Source organism: Dermacentor variabilis, chromosome 7, assembly GCF_050947875.1.
Source record: "Dermacentor variabilis isolate Ectoservices chromosome 7, ASM5094787v1, whole genome shotgun sequence".
Classification (NCBI taxonomy): Eukaryota; Metazoa; Arthropoda; class Arachnida; order Ixodida; family Ixodidae; genus Dermacentor; species Dermacentor variabilis.
The window spans coordinates 164,967,602-164,985,789 of record NC_134574.1 but is presented as its reverse complement, the minus strand read 5'-3'; the positions used below and the strand labels follow the sequence as shown (position 1 = coordinate 164,985,789).

General features: G+C 42.6%; 1 protein-coding gene across 1 annotated transcript in view; it reads right to left on the bottom strand.

Moving 5' to 3' along the window:
* Pkc98E (Protein kinase C) overlaps positions 1–17,981 on the bottom strand; it is a 50,280-nt gene extending 32,299 nt beyond the window's left edge. Inside the window, exons 1-7 of the mRNA XM_075700129.1 lie at positions 17,327–17,981; positions 13,108–13,159; positions 8,082–8,247; positions 6,477–6,508; positions 5,545–5,627; positions 4,921–5,053; positions 1,941–2,074 (exon numbers count right to left, since the gene is read on the bottom strand). Of these exons, the coding sequence (XP_075556244.1) occupies positions 1,941–2,074; positions 4,921–5,053; positions 5,545–5,627; positions 6,477–6,508; positions 8,082–8,247; positions 13,108–13,159; positions 17,327–17,689 (963 nt within the window). The 5' untranslated portion in view covers positions 17,690–17,981. The remainder of the gene's footprint in view (positions 1–1,940; positions 2,075–4,920; positions 5,054–5,544; positions 5,628–6,476; positions 6,509–8,081; positions 8,248–13,107; positions 13,160–17,326) is intronic.
* Between the last annotated feature and the right edge of the window lie 207 nt (positions 17,982–18,188).

The window sequence follows — 18,188 nt, the reverse complement described above, 5'->3', positions numbered from 1 at the left end:
CCATTCACTGTAGGAGCTTTTTTTAAACTTGTTATTTTTGCGTGGCATGACCCATTGGTACGCCACGTACAACATGTCTCAGTTGTACCGTTGTGACCAACTGGTAGATCACAAGTAGTCCACCAAAATTCTGCATGCATAGAGGCTCTTCATGCCAAGCTAAGCCAGGTTCAGCTAAACACGCTCACTTACCTTGATTTTTTACAAGTACATAATGTCTGCAATACAGGACAGACCTACAGTAAATACTAGCTGCTGTACAGCAGACATACCAGCGAGTAAATGCAATGAATGCGCTGTAAGCCAAAGGGACATGTTTACAAACTGGGAGCAGCAGACTAAGGCAGTGCTAACTGTTGCATCATTAAAACTGGCGGAGAGGTTAGCGGTGCCTCATTCTCTCCTTCCATTTGCTTTGCCAAGGGTCAGCCGCTTGAAAGGCCGCCCAGAAAGCAGCCCATCAATGAATGAAATTGCTGCTTGGGGCATGTAGCGCTTAAAAAGTTAATTCAAGGCCTCAAAGACGTCAAAAAGGATAATAGGGCACCAATGGGGCAGAAAGGACACGGGACAACCCACACATGCGACATCAGAAACTACTGCAGCCTTTGCACCGTCACAGATCTACCACGTTCACCTGCTCTAAAGAGCACGTCACCAGAATGCAGCAAAAGGCATACTACAAAATGCAAGCACCGCAAAAGGGCAACTTCTACAGGAGGGGACTTTCCAAGAAAACCCGGGGTGGGCCGCTCACAACCCATGCAGCATAACAGCCAATTTTAAAATGCAAAATAATGTAAATAAACGAAATGTAGTACAAACAGAAGTTCATTAAAATTCTCAACATTTGGCAAACACTGCATGAAGGTACTTACACACACGAGGCAATATGTAGTTATGTAAATATTAAGAAGAGGGGCACACATATGTACACTAATGACATCATAAAAGACCTGGCACTGCACACCTATGGCTAGCTTAGCAGCCACTGACTGATCCATCTTGATGACTAACATATTCATAACAGGGAATAAACGGCCTAACCAACACTTTCTGCTCAGAGGCCCAACAAAAAGAACTTTTAAACTTCTAAAAACAACATAAACATAACATAAAGTGAAGGGTAAGTGGGGACACTTTCTTCACATTCCTGCAACAACTCAGTGATGTAAAAAATTTTGGCAAAGACTGGCTGAGAGAAGTCTGCCGTTATTACTGAATGACAAGCCAAGTCAGATCAGACTTAACAATTCTTAAAAAGCCTGAACTCTAGGACCTCCGTAGCAGTGCTTCTGCACAAGAGGGACTCGCAGCTAAGAAAGGCAGGCAAGCTTTGATGGCAGTTCACAATTATCTAGTAGTTGTGGCATCTCACATTTTGCTTGGCTTATACAAGTGAAACAATCCAGAACCAATCAATCTCTGTCTGTCTGTCTGTCAAGTTAGCTATCTACCTATATATATATATATATATATATATATATATATATATATATATATATATATATATATATATATATATATATATATATATATATATTGACTCTCTAAGTTACTCTGCGGTGATTCTAGTTGGTTCTGCTGCCAGATTGTGATGCATCCACATACACTTAGAGCCACGGAATTTAATTAGGTCATTAATTTCAACTGCACCACCACCGCACCTGTCTGCAAAGAAAAACCTACACTGCAATCATGACAATGTATCCGACTGGCCGTGCGCAACTGAATAACATCCTTTTCAAAGACAAGGTTCCTTTGGAACTCAAGGGCACATAAGGGCAGGTCCTAGACAACACTTTTTGCTGACTTCGGAGGATGAACTTGTGGTTGAATTGTGACCTTCCATAGCAAATACAAAGTATAAGAAACAATAAAAACAATACAATTAAACAGACAAAAGAAGAAGGTGAGTTATTGGCATGCGGTCCACTCACCTTCTTCTTGCGTTTGGTAAGCTTGTCACCGGAGATACCCATGGCGCTGAGGATCTCGGCCATTTGCTTCGGGTTGATGCCGCAGTTGTTGGCAACATTCTTCTGGCAGCGCTTGTGTACATTCATGTTGCATGCTGCAACAAATTAAGAAAGAACATTCGCCACAATGAACATCAAGAAACTTTTCTGTCTACTTGTACAGACTCGCTCTAACAACACACTGTAACAATCAGTACACTTTGCATCATGAAACAGGTAAAAATATAGTGTTAGGCTAGATGGCTCATCATGGCTTGGCAACGCCACCAAAGAACATGAAGGACGAGCAAGGAGATGCTTTTAGAGCAAGCAAGCGCCTCACAATTGCCTTGATGTCTCCTTGCTTGTCCTTTGTGACTTTTGGTGTCATTTGCAAGCCTTGGCATTATGAACTCTTGCATTGCGTGTCTTATCAAATAAAGTTGCCGAGTTCTCATAAGCCAACAATGCCAGGTCATAGCTTCAAGTTTCATGGCAGACTCATCCAAAAGAGTACTCTATGACCTGATGTATGTGGTTTCATGCAGTCCAGCTGTACACCCTCAGTGTAGCTACAGTGACTTCAGTGTAATGGATTGAGTGATTCACAGGGCCCGTAGTCCCAAATAAACCCTGGGTCTGTGAGAAGTGCAGTGGCGGAGGGTTCAGGATTAATTCAGAATACCTGTTGTTCTTGAATGTGCACCTAAATCTAGATAAACCACTGCTTTTGCATACCCCCTGGATCAGAATACTGTGGCCACGGCTGGAGATCAAATCCATAACCTTGTGCTCGTCAGCAGCATGCTGTAGACATTGAGACACCACAGCAAGTTGCGTGCAATGAACAAAGGTAGAATAGACTTGATGTAAAGCATTGTGCAGTATAGACAGGCTCGAGAAATGCTTCATACGAAAAGTACACTGCTGAAAGCTGTAGCAGCATATAAAAAGACACGAGGGAAAGATATCCAAGTAAGCTTGATTCGCAGACAATGCTTGGCAAGTTGGAAGAGATGAAAAAACAAACTACAGGTGGCAAGCCATCTTGGAATTCCAACACTTCCTTCCCATATAGTCACACAAGTTTTGACTGCATCTACTCGGTGGCAATTAACTGTAAAGTACTAATTAAAAATGATCACATTGTACTAAAAAAGGCAGGCTCAACAAAGCAACTTTTGTCAGCTGTTTTCTGTGCTAAAAAAAGCTGGGATACACAAGAAATATGTTGGAATCCCAGACATCAGACTAATGCTATCAGCAGTTTCGACAAGGTAAGAAATAAATTTGAGAAGAAAAGTTCAGCTCTCAATTACTCTGCTAATAATTGACCTTTTCAAGCCACAGAAATTACATCTTTGCATGGTCTTTCAACTTTACCAACAGCTCACGCCACACCACCTATGTTACGCATCCTGAATCTATACATCTTGAGTAAAGACAGCTCCACTTCTGTTCTCGACTCGGCTGCAGTGTTGCCATTGTAGCAATTTTGTTGCTAGATTTAGTGACTTTTTGTGTTTAGTGACACAATTTTCTATTTAGTGACCGGCGACTTATTTTAGTAACTTGACAGAACAATTAGCAACATTTTAGCGACCTTGAAGTTAGGAAAGTTGCTTCGGAGCTGGCCTTCTGGAACACACCTAATTATTCAAAAGCAACATGTAGGTGGTGCCAAAATTGGCACTACGATGCGTCCATCGGCTCTGTGGCCATGATGAAAGAACAACTGCCTTCACATAGGTGGTCTTCACACTGCTTCACAGCACAGTGGACTTCCCGGGATTCACAGGGCACTAGCGAAATGGATTTTTTTTTTATTCTTTACGAAACCAAAGTGAATGGGTCTTAACAAACCCGGTTCTGCACTTTCACCAAATATGTTCAATTGGTGAACACTTGCAAGAGGTAAAGTAAATAAATTTATCAGAACCTATTGCACTAAATGTTATGTTGAGATTTAGAATGCAGCTGGTGAATAATAATACAGACTGACTGTAAACCAGCGCAGGTACTAAAGAACCTGGGCTTGTTCGTGCGAATCTCATGGCTTTTGAACAAATCAATACTGCACAGAGCTTTCAGGTACATCAAGGAGCAAAAGCGCGAAAGTTGACATGCTTAAAGGTCATGTAATTGTTATCACCGTGTTATTATCGTGCGTGTTGCTGAACGTAGCTCCCCTTTGAAGAGCACCGAGACACAGAAAATACACAGGGATAACGTGAACCATATGGTTTTGCGTGCTAGGAGGATAAGATTACTTGTGATCTTTTGGACTGTGCTGCATTTGTAATCTAACAATATGAAGGTAAATGCTGAATTTCAGCTGTCATTGCCCATTGTTATGTAAGCACATTAGAAAAGTAAAAGCCGACAACACACTCCTGGTAAGTACATTCTTCATTCTTAACTGACACAGATCCTAAAGAAACGCGAGACATTTCGGTATATGGTTTATGCTACTGTAGCTTATATTATAGTGGTGTCACAAGGCCACTTTCGATCGCGATCATGCCCGATCCAGATCGAAATTCTGGATCACGATTGGCTCCCTCGTGCAGCTTGCACAAAGGAACCAATTGCGACCGAGAAATTCGATCCGGATTGGGCTTGATCGCGATCAAAATTTAACTGTGTGACATCCGTATTATAGTGTTCCAAAACATCTACATTACTTAAATTTACTCAAAAGCTCCAGCAACAATTTCAGCATCTTTGCAAGGTGACATAGCTGAAATTTACTGACTTTTCTGTCTCACTTTAACGACACACTACAAAAAATTATGGCAACACTGCTTAGCTGGTCCCGTGTTCAACTCCCTCCAGCAACAATGCAGCACAACATGGTGTTGGAAGTGGGATCCTAACAAACACCCTGCCAATATGGCCAGCGTATTTAAATGTACAATTATTTCAGGCTGAATGTGATATGTGTAATGGAGCAGTGACCTACCTTCACACTGGAGGCCCTGTCGAAACAGGCCATACAGCATGGAACCACAGTGGTCGCAGAAGGTTGGCCGCTTGTAGTTGTGCACGACAAACCGATGTGGGATGTTGATGTTGAACCGGCTACCCGCTGCCAGCTGCAGAGTTCGTGGAAAGCAACAAACATGCACCATACAGAAAACACACCACTTTGCCAGTACAGTGAAAATAGGTGAACAAAATGCATGGTCACAACATACTTTAATCTCCATGACTTATTAGTACAAGTGACCATCAATAGCTTAGCACCTTTAGCATGGTGCATGAAACGAAAATATATGCTGGTAAGAAGTAATGAGCAGAGAATTAGATACAAAACGCAGGAGACTACAGAAAGGAAAGGACTATAAATGGTACCTGTTCGAGTGACTAGTTAAAATTATATATAAAAAATTTCCCATTTTGTTTTAGAATAAATGCTAATGTCATGTCAGACTGTATACTATGATGTTGCATCTGAGAGACTAGATGACCCAGTATATAGCAAATGCTACTATGTGGAAAAGAATCGCTGATGTTTGGTGCCGCTATCATTAGAGGCAAAAAGATCATTTCAAAGTTTATTTCACAAAATTTACATCTAACTTACCTCATCGTTGGTGCTGTCTTTCATGCCGGGACATTTGGTAACCACGAACTCATGGCATCGCTTGTGAACTACACACGTGCAAACTGCATGGAGAACAGTCACCAGGCATGTCGGCGGTCACTCTTGCAGCTCAACATGTACTGAGGCGATGGTAGCGAGCGACTTGATGCAAGAGCATCAAACAGCAGAACAAAAAGAGACGACAGAAAAATAAGTGGCTACTTATACTGCATATGGCAATTGTAAAAGCAACACCCACACCAATAAAGATAGGTGTACACCTGGCACTGAAAAGTTGGCTGTAGCTTCTGGGTGCAGGACATTTTCTTTGACATGAAGGCTCCAGAAAGCCAAGCCTGGGGCTGTTTCCTAACAACTAATTTCGTTTTCCATTCTTTTCATCCGTCATCAATGGCAGTGATGCGGCTCTAATGCTGCCTTACCGCCTTTACAGCTGGCATTGGCCTCTCAGCGCATGGTGCAGTAGCATACAAGCAGAGCCCAAGCCTTTGACAGTGACAGTGAGCAAAATGAACAGAAAATGGAATGGGCAGCTTGGAAACATGGCCTCAGTTCCTCTCTAAAGTTCAATAACTGTCCCAGGAATACATGTAAATCATCCCTTTGTAGGAGTTATACAAACATTCACCTGTACAAGCGGAAACATAGTACTAATCCCAATTTTTATTTCCTAAAAAAATATATGTAACAAGCATACATTGCTTTAGAGGAGATAAATTACTTACTTTAGAGGAAATGTTATTAACGAAGCAAGCACGGTCTAGGCTGACTCGCAGTTGCAACCAAAGCTGCATGTCACTACATGGCACATATCATTTCCGTCATGCTAATCAAAAACATTTCTACAGATTGCCACTTTCAAAATAGTAATCAAGAAGATAAAATCTTTCTATATGTGAAGCTACACTCACCTTGACATTGGTACCCTTGCTTGCCTAGTCCCCTAAAAGGAGAAGTAAGGAAAGAAACTATTATTCACCATAATGTTGAAGAGGAAGCTCACAAAACACTTGGGCAACACATAAATGCATTAGCCAACCAAGTGTTTAGGTTCTTAGTGAATCATTTGTATTGACGTGGTTCGATTAAGACATCATTTTCATTCCCCTTCAATATTTTGCCAAAGTTGCAAATAATGTCAAACTTCAATATCTTGAAGCAACTAGTTTACAGTGGGGATAAATAAGTAAGTAAATAAGTAAATAAATAAATAAATAAGTGAAATTCAGTGTTCACACTTTTAATTTCATCCTCAATCACATCATGGTTCTATTCCTAACATTTGTCTTTTACCTGGATACCTGCATATGCTTGAATCTGATGCAGTTTCTCCTCAAGCAGATGAGTTCTGCAGAAATTGGCAAAGGGGGCCGGCTTCACAAGAGTCAAAGCCAAACCAGATCGGCTGAAAATGGATTACAACTTTACTTTTAAAAAGATTTCCTGAACCTTCCAGATTTTTCACAGAGCTTACTTTTTTTTTATTATTCAATGCTCTATTAGTTCGAGTTAACTTGAAGATTTATTTGTTTCTGCCCTGCCACCTTGCGGCTGCCTGGTTAGCTCCGCTGAACAAACAATTGCCCCAGACAAGTGATAAAATACATTTTTTTTAAATTATACTCTGGAATTTTATGTGCCAGAACCACAGTAGGATTATGAGGCACGCTGTAGTGGGGCGACTCCGGATTGTGACCACGTGAGGTTCTTTAACGTGCATTTAATGCACGGCACAGAGATATTTGTGCATTTCACCCTGATCAAAATGCTGCTACGGCCGTGGCTAGGACTTATTCCCGTGCCCTAGGGCTTAGCAGTGGAATGCCAAAGCCACCACGCTGTGGGTCCAGACGGGTGATAATGCCAGTTTATGCATCCAGACCAGGATGAATTTTTCTGCAACCATGAAGCTTTGTTTGCGACAAACCCATATGATTCTTACCAATGGTGTGAAGCAAACAACATACGGCCAACTGGACACACACACAAGTGCCTGTCTGTTTCCCGTCCCCTGTGTGCTGTCTGCTTCACGCGACTGAAAAGAATGCACAGAAAACTGCACCTCCTTGCCCAGCAACAGCCCCTCGTAAATGCATACAATTTTTCTGTGGTCTTCCAGGTGGATCACAGCTTTCCCTTTGAAAACCTTATACACCCGCTGTTTGAACTCGCGCCAATTCTCCACCATCACATTCACTTCTTGCTCCGTGTACAGGCCATTTCTATCCCACCTCATGACACATTCACCGAACAAAAGTATCAAGCACCACTGTGTCATTTGAGTCCCATGAGAAGGTTAGAGCCCTGTACTGAACTGGAACAAGCTTCGTCGCAGGGGCCAATGAAGGCCTTCAAGTGTAAAGGTGAGCGGTTCAGACTGGCACTTTTATCTCTTCTTTATTGCACATAGTCTTAAGCCACGTTCCCTTGCAACATGCTCGTCTTCCTCTTACCTACCAGGGGCAAGTACTAATAGCAGACAACAGCTACTTTTCTAAGTTCAACACCCTACTCACCAAATGAACTCGCGGCAGTGAGAGCAGAAGGTGGGTTGCCTCAGGATGGTGGCCATGAACTTGTGGCCGTTGACCTGGTGCACCCGACGCCGCATGGCCCCACGGCGCCGGTTGAGGCCCTGCCGCTGCTTGAACTCACGCGGCTTCTCCGCCACCACATTCTCCGCTGCACAACAGTCAGTGGCCCCTGTTTCACAATGTAGACGTCCACGTGGAAGTAGCAACTGGGTGAAAGTACTATACCACTGCTCGAGGACTCTTTGCAGACTTGTGCAACCAGCAGCGCACAGTGCAACTGAAACTTAGGCTGAAATAACATAATGATTATATTGCAATGCTATTCCTTCTCATGCTTGGTCAGTTATCCAAGCAGCAGTCTGCCCATGCATGTTATCACAGATACCAGCTGGCTGTGAATAGTGGCTGATGAAAAGAAATAGAATCAAGCGACAAGAATTTTCCTTTTTCACTAACTGTTATAGGGCTGGATGAAAAATAAAGAGTCACCTCATGATGGCCACATAACACTGAGAATTTAGATTCTTTTTTTTTTTCTTTAGATACGTAGCACGTCCTTTAGTATTAATCTGGATGAGGGAAAAGGGGCAGGGGGAGAGGAGGGCTATTTTTCTGTGACTTTTTCACACACAAAAAAAAATGAAAGCTTACTAGTTTTACTTTACCGCTCAATCAAGGCATGAGAGTTCTTTCTGTAGTACAAGAACCACCCAAGCTTCGCACAATGTGTCAATACCCTTGTGCTGCTCCTTTATCGGGAACAAACGTGCTGCACTCACAACTGTAGCAGATATACCCCAAATGACTTTATTACTGTGATTCCGCCAAACTTCCGTGGCGTTCAAACATGGAAATGCCAGCAGTTTTGAAAGGACAGACCATGCTCTAGAAACACAACGCTTACATAGACGGACACACAAATACACCTATGCATATAGCAGCATTTGCACCTTTAGACCAACCTTTCAGTGGATTAAGACTACTTAACACCAGCTCACCACAAAACTCTTGCACTCAAGTGATAAGTTTTAAAGATTACTATAACTCCATTTCACACATAGAAGACAACACTGCAAAGTCCAGGGTGACTTCTATCCCTGCTCACGTTTGCGGCACAAATATAGTGCATCATATATGAACGAAATATATAGGAATGCATCACCTAATTCAATGTAGCATTAAGTGTCATGTATTAGTCACAAACTATGACGTATTCTAAGAAAGGCACCGATCTGAACATATCTACCACCGAATGAGGACAGTGACACATTTCTGTAAACAGCGGAGCTCGCAGAAGAAAGATAGTATGCCGCGTACTGGAAGCTTGAAGGTGCACAGAATATGTAATTTGATGTAACCTTATGTCCACAAGTTGTAGCTTTAATGCACCATGTAAATGGTTTGTAGAAAGAGTCACAGATCAACGCAACTGCACTGTGAAATACGCGCAGTGTGACACCTATGACCGCACTACTTCTGTAGGTTGCGAAGTATTGCCTGCTAAGTATGAAACGAAATATAGGAGCAAGGAAAGCCGAAAGACAGAGGAGACCATGTTATGGCATACATGCTGAAGGACAACCTAGATGTTCATTCTGAAATGTGTAACAGTTGGCGTACTTCCATGCTCGAAAAGCAAGCTCATTAAAGGGCAATTAAAGCGTTTTATGGCCATTATGCAGGTGCATGCACCATACTTTGCTTTTGTATCCCGCTTCTACATTGCCGTCATAAATCCAAGCGGATCTGAATGTCAAAACTAGTACAATCGAGCCATGTTGTAACAAAGTTGCATCAGGCACAAGAATAACTTCTTTATATCCAATAATCGTTACAAACATGCACACTGATATCGGCAAAAACAACAACAACAATAACAAAAATAAAAAATCAGGTCTGTGCGAAAGAAACCCAAGCAGGGTGCCTCAGAGGGCCAGCAAAGGATCTCCTGCTAATTTTGATGACCAGTCCCATGCCGATAAAAGGCACGGGAATAACAATAAATTACGTACAAACGCTCTGCGCCACATTGGTTACGCAACCATGCAATCGCTGTTATTGCACGGAATCGACATGCTGGCTTGCTGACTGCAGTTCAAGCCACTGGCTAATATGCACATGTCACCGACCGGCTTTTCCTTTTTTTGCACAGAAGGGACCACACACGGATCGGTACTCCTTACCTCAGCCGTCAGTCTAGCCCATGCGTCTGGTCTCGCACTCGGTCTCTAATAATGTCCACAAGTGCGAACATATTTGTGGTAAGCTTCCCACAACAGCTAGCAAGCAACCACTCCACAGGCCACATTGCTTAGGCTGCTAGCCCTAACCAGTGCTGCTTGTCAGGAGTCCACAACCAATGTTGCAGTTTTGTGCCAATTGACATGGCGCAACTTTGTTTATGGCTGCCACGTTTGCAACATCGTATGCGTGCTTCATGCCTGAAACGCCATGCAACATCTGAAATTTCAGTTATTGCCGTTATACAATGGTGTTAGGTTTAGGTGGCGGTGCTGCAGGAATTGTGCATGTAAAAAAAAAAACAGGCATCTAAAAAACCAGCTGTTGACTGAATGTAACATCTTTGCTACCAGAACATATATTTTGACGCACGCACAAACAAAAATTTGCTTTGCTAGAACCGAGACCGTGTCAGGTCCCGCATTTTTAAATATAGGAGGAGAATAACTCCACTGAAATAAAGCATGACCAACCAAATTTTATATTGATTTTGTTACATTTGATTATTCGTTATATCCTCAGTTGGTATAATGAAATTCAGCTGTAAGAAATAACATTGCTAACTTATCTTCTGTTACCAAGGACAACACCGAATGGAAGTAAATTAAACGTTATGACTAAACTCATGTAGCAGTGAGCAAAGAACCATGCTCATTGCTCCCATTAACAGTGATTGATTGAATGAATGAATGATTGATTGAATTGAATAGGTCTGGTTTGGTTTTATGTTCCAATACTATATCCAGGCTATGGGGCACTGCAAAGGAATGCTTCAAATAAATTGTGGCCATTTGGGTTTCCTTAAACGACGACCTCCCTCAACAGGCCTTTTTGCATGGCAATTCTATGAAAATACAGAGGCAAGGTTTAGAATTAAGTCTGAAACATTCGGTTTAGCAGAAACATTCCTGAAAATTGCAGATTATACTATATTTTTCTTGATTATTAATGGGGTTTTATGGTGGAAGGGCCAAGGAAGGCCAAAGAGCACCAGAAGTATATTTTCCTTGAACAGAAGCAAATGTTCTTTTAAATTTATAGAGTTTTCGTATTCCAACCAGCTGTTTCAGTTTCCGGAAGTCATGCATGCTCTACGCGATGTCGAAAGCCATGAATGGCTTGTACATAAAAGCAGTGATAGGTATGACATCCATACAGTTTAAACATGTTGCAATTTCCGTGACAGGACTGTCAGACTTGACAGCAGAAAGAGCGGCTTACACAATGAAGTGTGAATTGAGAAACCTCTCTTTTATATAATTTTTTGAACATAATAATGTGTACAAACAAAACTATCAGAAAACCTATAGTCATCACCGGTATCTCGGTTGATGCTGCAAGTCCACTATGATGGGCTTGCTACCAATTGTATTTTAATCACTGTTATTCCAAAGTACAGTGCAGCAACACATTATCCTGGATAAGTCAACACAGCTGTAAGCACCCTTTCAATGTTTTACACTTTTTCGTGATTAGTCTAGATGTGTTTGATAACACTACTTATACATGTCAGTATGCAGTAAATTCCATATGCCTTCCATAAAGTTCCTCACATCAATCTTAGAAAGGCCATAAGAATTTCTTTAACCCTTTATTGATGAGTGTTACCCACAGGCAACAAACCAGAAAAAAAAAAAATCCTTGCAGAGTTTCGGTATTGAGTATGAAGGTTCTGGCTAAATATCTTCAGCCAACACTGAATGACAGGCAGCAAATGTCATTTCTTGGTTTAGAGCAGGAACACTGGATGAGGAAGAAGTTAAGCACGTGACTCACTGTCTTTTGAAAGCAAGGTCAGCAGAGAAACGGCGAAGCAAGCGGCAGTGGTGCCATTTCAACAAATTGAAGACGAAGCCTCAGATGACTTGGGGCGAAGCCCACTTTCAGTTTCCTGCCTGGGGCTTTGCCTTTGTTGCCGAAAAGTTTTCCATAAAATGTTCTTTCTTTTTGTTGATTATGCTTATTCTTGATGTGTTTTCCACATTTAGATAGAAAATAAACATTCTTTCTGTGTATCTATATGTATTGTCCTTAAAGGGTTAAAAATTTCACATAGTTACAGTAAGAATAGCTCATAAGCATGTCATTATTGAGCAGCACAAGATGATGAGACAGTGTCTAAAGCAATTCTTACATGCATTAATTGGTTCCCTAATCTTCCCCATGTGTGATGTGTGTGTGTGTGTATATATATATATATATATATATATATATATATATATATATATATATATATATATATATATATATATATATAAAGAAGCCAACCCTCACCCCCCCCCCCCCCGAATGAGTTCTACTAAGAAACACAAATACCTAAGAAAGTAGATGGAGAAATGGTGCCCCAGTAAATCAATTGGTAGAGCATCACACATGTAATGCGAAGGTTGTAGGATTGTTACCCACTTGCTGCAAGTTGTTTTTTCATCCACTTTCATTTCCATTAATTTATAATTTCTTTATTTCATTTATTAAGCACAAGCAATTTGCCCTATGTTATCCTTGGTATCAGTGTTTGTCGGCTTCTTATGATATGACTAATAAAAATTGGGCCCCTCGGTTAACCCCCTTCCTTCTCATTTATATATATATATATATAATGTATTTATTGGTCTTGGAAACGTTGGCAACAAACACACTATGTTGCTGGCTTTTTCATATTAAATTGCTGTATTAACTAATTGAATAATCTATCGCCTTAAGAAAACCAGTAACAAGAAGGATAAAGAAGTACAACAGCAAAACATTAAATTATTTCGTGACTTACCCGAGATGAGTTCAATGACCACATGGATCTTGCCTCCGGGTTCGAGGTCAATCTGCCAAATGAAACATTTTTTTATTGTACTTATGTCGTGGACCCAACACACAGACTTTATAACTGAATTAAGTCATCAAGGCTGAAAACACTATCTGGACAAATACAAACTAACGCAAATAGAGGTCGACTACACTGCTGCACCTTTTGCCTGCTTTCACAACAGCGAAAAAGATGTCACTAGTTGTATAAATTGACTCACATGCACTGTTATACGCTTTGCACATTTTTTTTTTTTTTTTGTTCTGGAAATTGACCACTCTGCCAAGGAATTCTTTAGAATGAAATGCTCTCTAAAAGCTTCCTTTTATTTATTTTTTTATTCTAAAAACTGTAGCTCTTAAAATATATCTGTGCAAAAGCTACCTCATGATGCAACCTTCTGCTACATAGCTCTTGCTAAAGATAGCTTGACCATGTTAAAAGAACATGATCATAAATTCACAGCATGGCAGTACTTTTACAGCAGCATAGCAGCAGTAAATTTTATTTCCGGTGTTCATAGTTTTCTTTCTGTGGCATCACTACAAAAAATATACGAGCTAACACACCTTTAAAAAATAAAAATTTTTGCCACTGCTCCTTTCTACAAATTTTCAGGGCATACCCTTACTACATTCAGGAAAAAAAAAAGTTATTTCTCTCTCTTTTTTCTTTTCTTTCTATGGCAGCATTTAGGCTAATTTTTCTCATGTTCTACGACAGTGCACACAGCTGCACCAGCAAATTTTGAATTTTTGCCATTTGCACTCCAAGCTGTTATCCAAACAAGACGTTCACAGGAAGATGGAGGCTTGAAGTCTGATAGCTGGCTTTTTTCTGTAATAGTGAAATTGATTGACTGATTGATCAACAGTGATCGAACAAGAAATCCTCTCCTGAATTCCAGCTCTGACAATTCTTCTGGAAAAGGAAAGTTTGTAAAACACGCAAGTTCGAAATTATATGAGCAAGACTGTGATTTTGAATCTCAGCCCTAAATTTATACATGTATCGATCTGGTCTGGTTATTTCTTTATTGTACCCCTTTTGCAACAAATTAGAATCAATAATCGCTGCTTACTGGACTATTGCTGTTTGTCCTTCCAGAGGAAAATGACATTGCAAATTACACTGCAACAGCTTAACCTGTCATGGAGTGTTTTGCTTTCTTTCGGGGCTTCTGTGCTGGGACACTCCTACAGGATATATGCATTGTCGTAGAGAAATTCCTTGACGAATATCATTAATTTCCTTACTAACCTTGTTGGTCATTTATTCCTTTGCTCGTCCTTTCTTTTAGGTATCAAAATATAGTCTCTCTCTCTCTCTCGCTCTCTCTCTAGGTGTCTATGATTGTTCATATAGAATGACTGCTAAACCTAACTGTCCACCTAACTCTTGGCCAATCAACCTGAGTGGGTAAGTGGCAAGTTACCATCATCATCACTATCACCATAATCATGTCTGATGCTGGAGCCAACGTTTTGATTACTGCTCATGACTTCAGGCTGTTTTGTATTCCTCCTTTTAATGGAAAAAAATTATGAAAGTGATCTATCATTCAAAGACAAGACCATATAGTGACAAGTGCCTTTCATAGTCTACATTAAACAAATGGCATTATAAACTGATAAGTTCAGGTAAAAAAAAATGACGCAAGGTTAAAAGGCCCAGCTGGCACTAATCTAAAAAAAAAAAAATGATGCCATGTCACTGGCACAACCTTGAATGTAACTTGACAAGACATCAAACGTATCCAGGGAGCACTTGGTATTAGAATTTGTTGAAAAACTGAGGCTAGAGGCCAATGATTAATGTTGACACAATGTGGTGTGCAGTGGACATTTTGAAGTTGATTTTGAAGAAATCTGAGAAAAGCTTGTCAGAAGATTGTGCACTGGCACACCACTGTTGCTGAAACATGTGTCACTGATGTTACTACAATCGAGTTGTTGGTGGCAGAGGAAATCCATGTGTATCAGAGGTCAGCCACAAAGGTCATATGATGACAGTTTTACGCACAAGTAAACAAACTCCAATGACAGGAAATGTTCAGAAATCTACTAAAGTGGATGACAATTACTACTACACATTGCTCTTCAAATAGGGGAGTTTCTAAGTGGAAAGCAGCGAAGAAAGCTCTTGATATGTGCTTTGCATGGCACTGTGCTCAAAAGACTGGTAAGAAAATTGCTGTTTCAAAGAACTTTGACCGTTTTCACCTGCAATACAGCATATTGTCATTGAAATTCTTTTTTCAAACCAGGAAAATAAACAGAATGGAATTTTGCAGGTTCTTAGGGAATAGCCGCAGTAAGGTACCGCCTCAATGACCAGCCATAAAAATTTCTTTCTGAGGTGCTAGGATGCCTAAGAATCTACGTACTGATTAAGTTCTGTAGAGATTGTGCTGAACATTTAATTCAGTGCAACTTTTTGGTCACAATTTTACCATTTCTTTCTTTAATGGGCTGGGATCCTTCAAGTAATCTATATACAGATGGCAAAAATGTGTAGAAATGTCTCCCGTTTTTACTGAGCCTTATATGAAGGCTAGAACAAGCATGAACATTCATGGCCATGAACCCATACAATGACCAGATTTATGATATGCTGAAGTAGCTAAATTAATACTTTCCCTACAATTTTTTGTATTGTTTCAGGAGGGAAAGGGTCAAAGAGGCTTTAGCAAGTGAACCACCACTGTTTTCAAGGCTCAATTTCGAGATGCAGGGATGGTCAGCACATGAGTAGAAGCAAATATAACTGGCCTTGCTGGATTGACAGCTTCAGTGAGCTGTAGAAAGACATACACACGTATACAAGAAAAGTATTAGACTGGTCAACTGCTATCGTGTTGCAAGCTATATTGCATGGTGATAAGCAGAACATGCTGCAATATGTGCTCTCTTAATTGACAGCCACTTTTGCTGTTATGAACATGCATCCACACTCACTTGAATATATTTGCCACAAGCACTCTTCCTCTAGCTGGCATTCGAAGGAAGCTTGATATAACAGTAGCGTACAAGCTGGAAAAGTAATGCTGTGTATGGGCAGATCTGGCCTTCACAATTTTTTTACCCGCTCAGCCTCGGAGCCCAATTTACTGCTTCACAAAACCCATTCCTCTAGTGGAGCACAATACTTAATGTCATCTTTAAGAGTCTCACTGTAGGTGTACTGCATCTATACGTTATGCTCATAGCTTAGAAATGCCCGAACTCAGCTTTTGCTACTGTTTTGTGCCTGTCACATTGGCCAGTGAATGGTGCGTAGCAAGCGAATCGATCTGGTCATACGTCCACACATGTTCACAGAGATTTAATACAGTACTAGAATGAAATGACTTTTTATGTGGAAGACACATGGCCTGTCAGTTATGCACCATTAGAAGCATATGAATTGTGTCACGTGTATGCACATGGAGTGTAAAAGCGAAACCACGAATGGGCGACGCGATCCTTGCGCGACACGCGAAAGCCTTCCTTCGAAGAAGCAGGCCGCGCATGCACACTTGACGCCGCCGGTGTAGTACGTACGGACTACGGCTCAAATTACTACGCGGTGGCGGGGCAGCACGGGATATCGGTCACACGCCATCGCCCGGAGACAATGGCAGCGCGAGATCTTTCGTGCTCCGTCGCGCAGCCGACAAATTGACCGCAATCAACCACGCTCGGCTGAGCCTCGGCCGACAGCGCGCTCTTAATTGCGGCCGCCCGTCGCAGCACAGCCCCCGGTCTTCTAACATGCCTTTTGCGAGGAGCACATAAACACGGGGCAGAAAAGGGGGGAAGAAGGGCGGACGCCGATTTCACAAGAACCCGCCGCGGCGAGCACGGGAGAGACCTTGAGACGCTCGACGTCGCAAAGGTAAACAATAATCTCGCGATTTTGGGTCCGTGTGGCGGTGAGCGCCGGCCGCTGCGAGCCGGTCGCGCACCTACCGCGGCCGCACTCCACACCGCGTAGCGCGGCGGCGGCGGCCGATATCGCAGTGAACACACAGACGCGTATCGCGCGACCGGCCACACCATGGTGCGGGTGGACATCGCAGCGGTGAATGGGCGTTCCGAACGTTTCCCGATTTATCCGCCGGCGCCGGGGATCGGAGCGGCCGCGCGGCCAGTGGGGGGTGGGAGGGGAGGAGAGCGATTGAAAAGAGCCCCGGAATGGCGCTCACCCAAATGTCGTTCTCGTTGCTGCCTTGCTCCTTGGCCGAGTTGACCAGCTCGTCGAAGGAGACGCTGCAGTTGGCGACGAAGTCGTCCGAAGGCAGCGCCGCGTGGAACACGGTGAAGCCCAGGTTCTGGGCGCCGTGCACCTCGGCCGTGAAGTACTCGTTCCAGACGGGCTTGAAGGTCCGCTGCTTGGTGCTGGATCGGCTGATGAGGATATCATCGACATTGATGGACACGTACGGGTCTATCAGCATCAGTTGAGGCTTCGAGCCGACCACATTCGCGTGCCGTGTGGTCAAGTCTGTCGGCTTGAGTTCCACGGCTTCGCATATCTTCAGCTTGACGGTGCCCGTAAAGCTTGGCATGTCTGCGGGGAGTACTCACTCTCTCTCCGGAACTCTTCGGTTGGCCTCTCTGCGCGCCGGCGGTGGATTCTTCCCGCAGGGCTCAGCGGCCCTCGTAGGGCCGCGATCCGCGCATACCGACGCCCGGCTCGTCGTCCGCTGCGCGGCTCGGACGTCCCCGCGGCCTCACCCGAAATCGGCAAAGACCGCCACCGAATTACTTCGTTTCCCGGCCCCCACGAAACGGCCGATTTCGCGAGGACTAATTATGCGGGTCAAGCCAGCTATCCCACAATGCGCGAAAAACGGCCGCGGCGCACGCGCAATGTGTCCGCGAAGCCGCAGTCGTCGGGCGCGCTCCTTTACTTTGTCAGCGCAGCGACGTGCACATCGTCCAAGAAAACCGTGCGGCGCCGTCGCGCTCTCGCAACTTTCGGCATTCTTTAGACATACGAGTTCCACAACCCTGCCATATGAAACACAATTTTATGCCCAAATTTTAAAAGTTTAGGCGTTATTG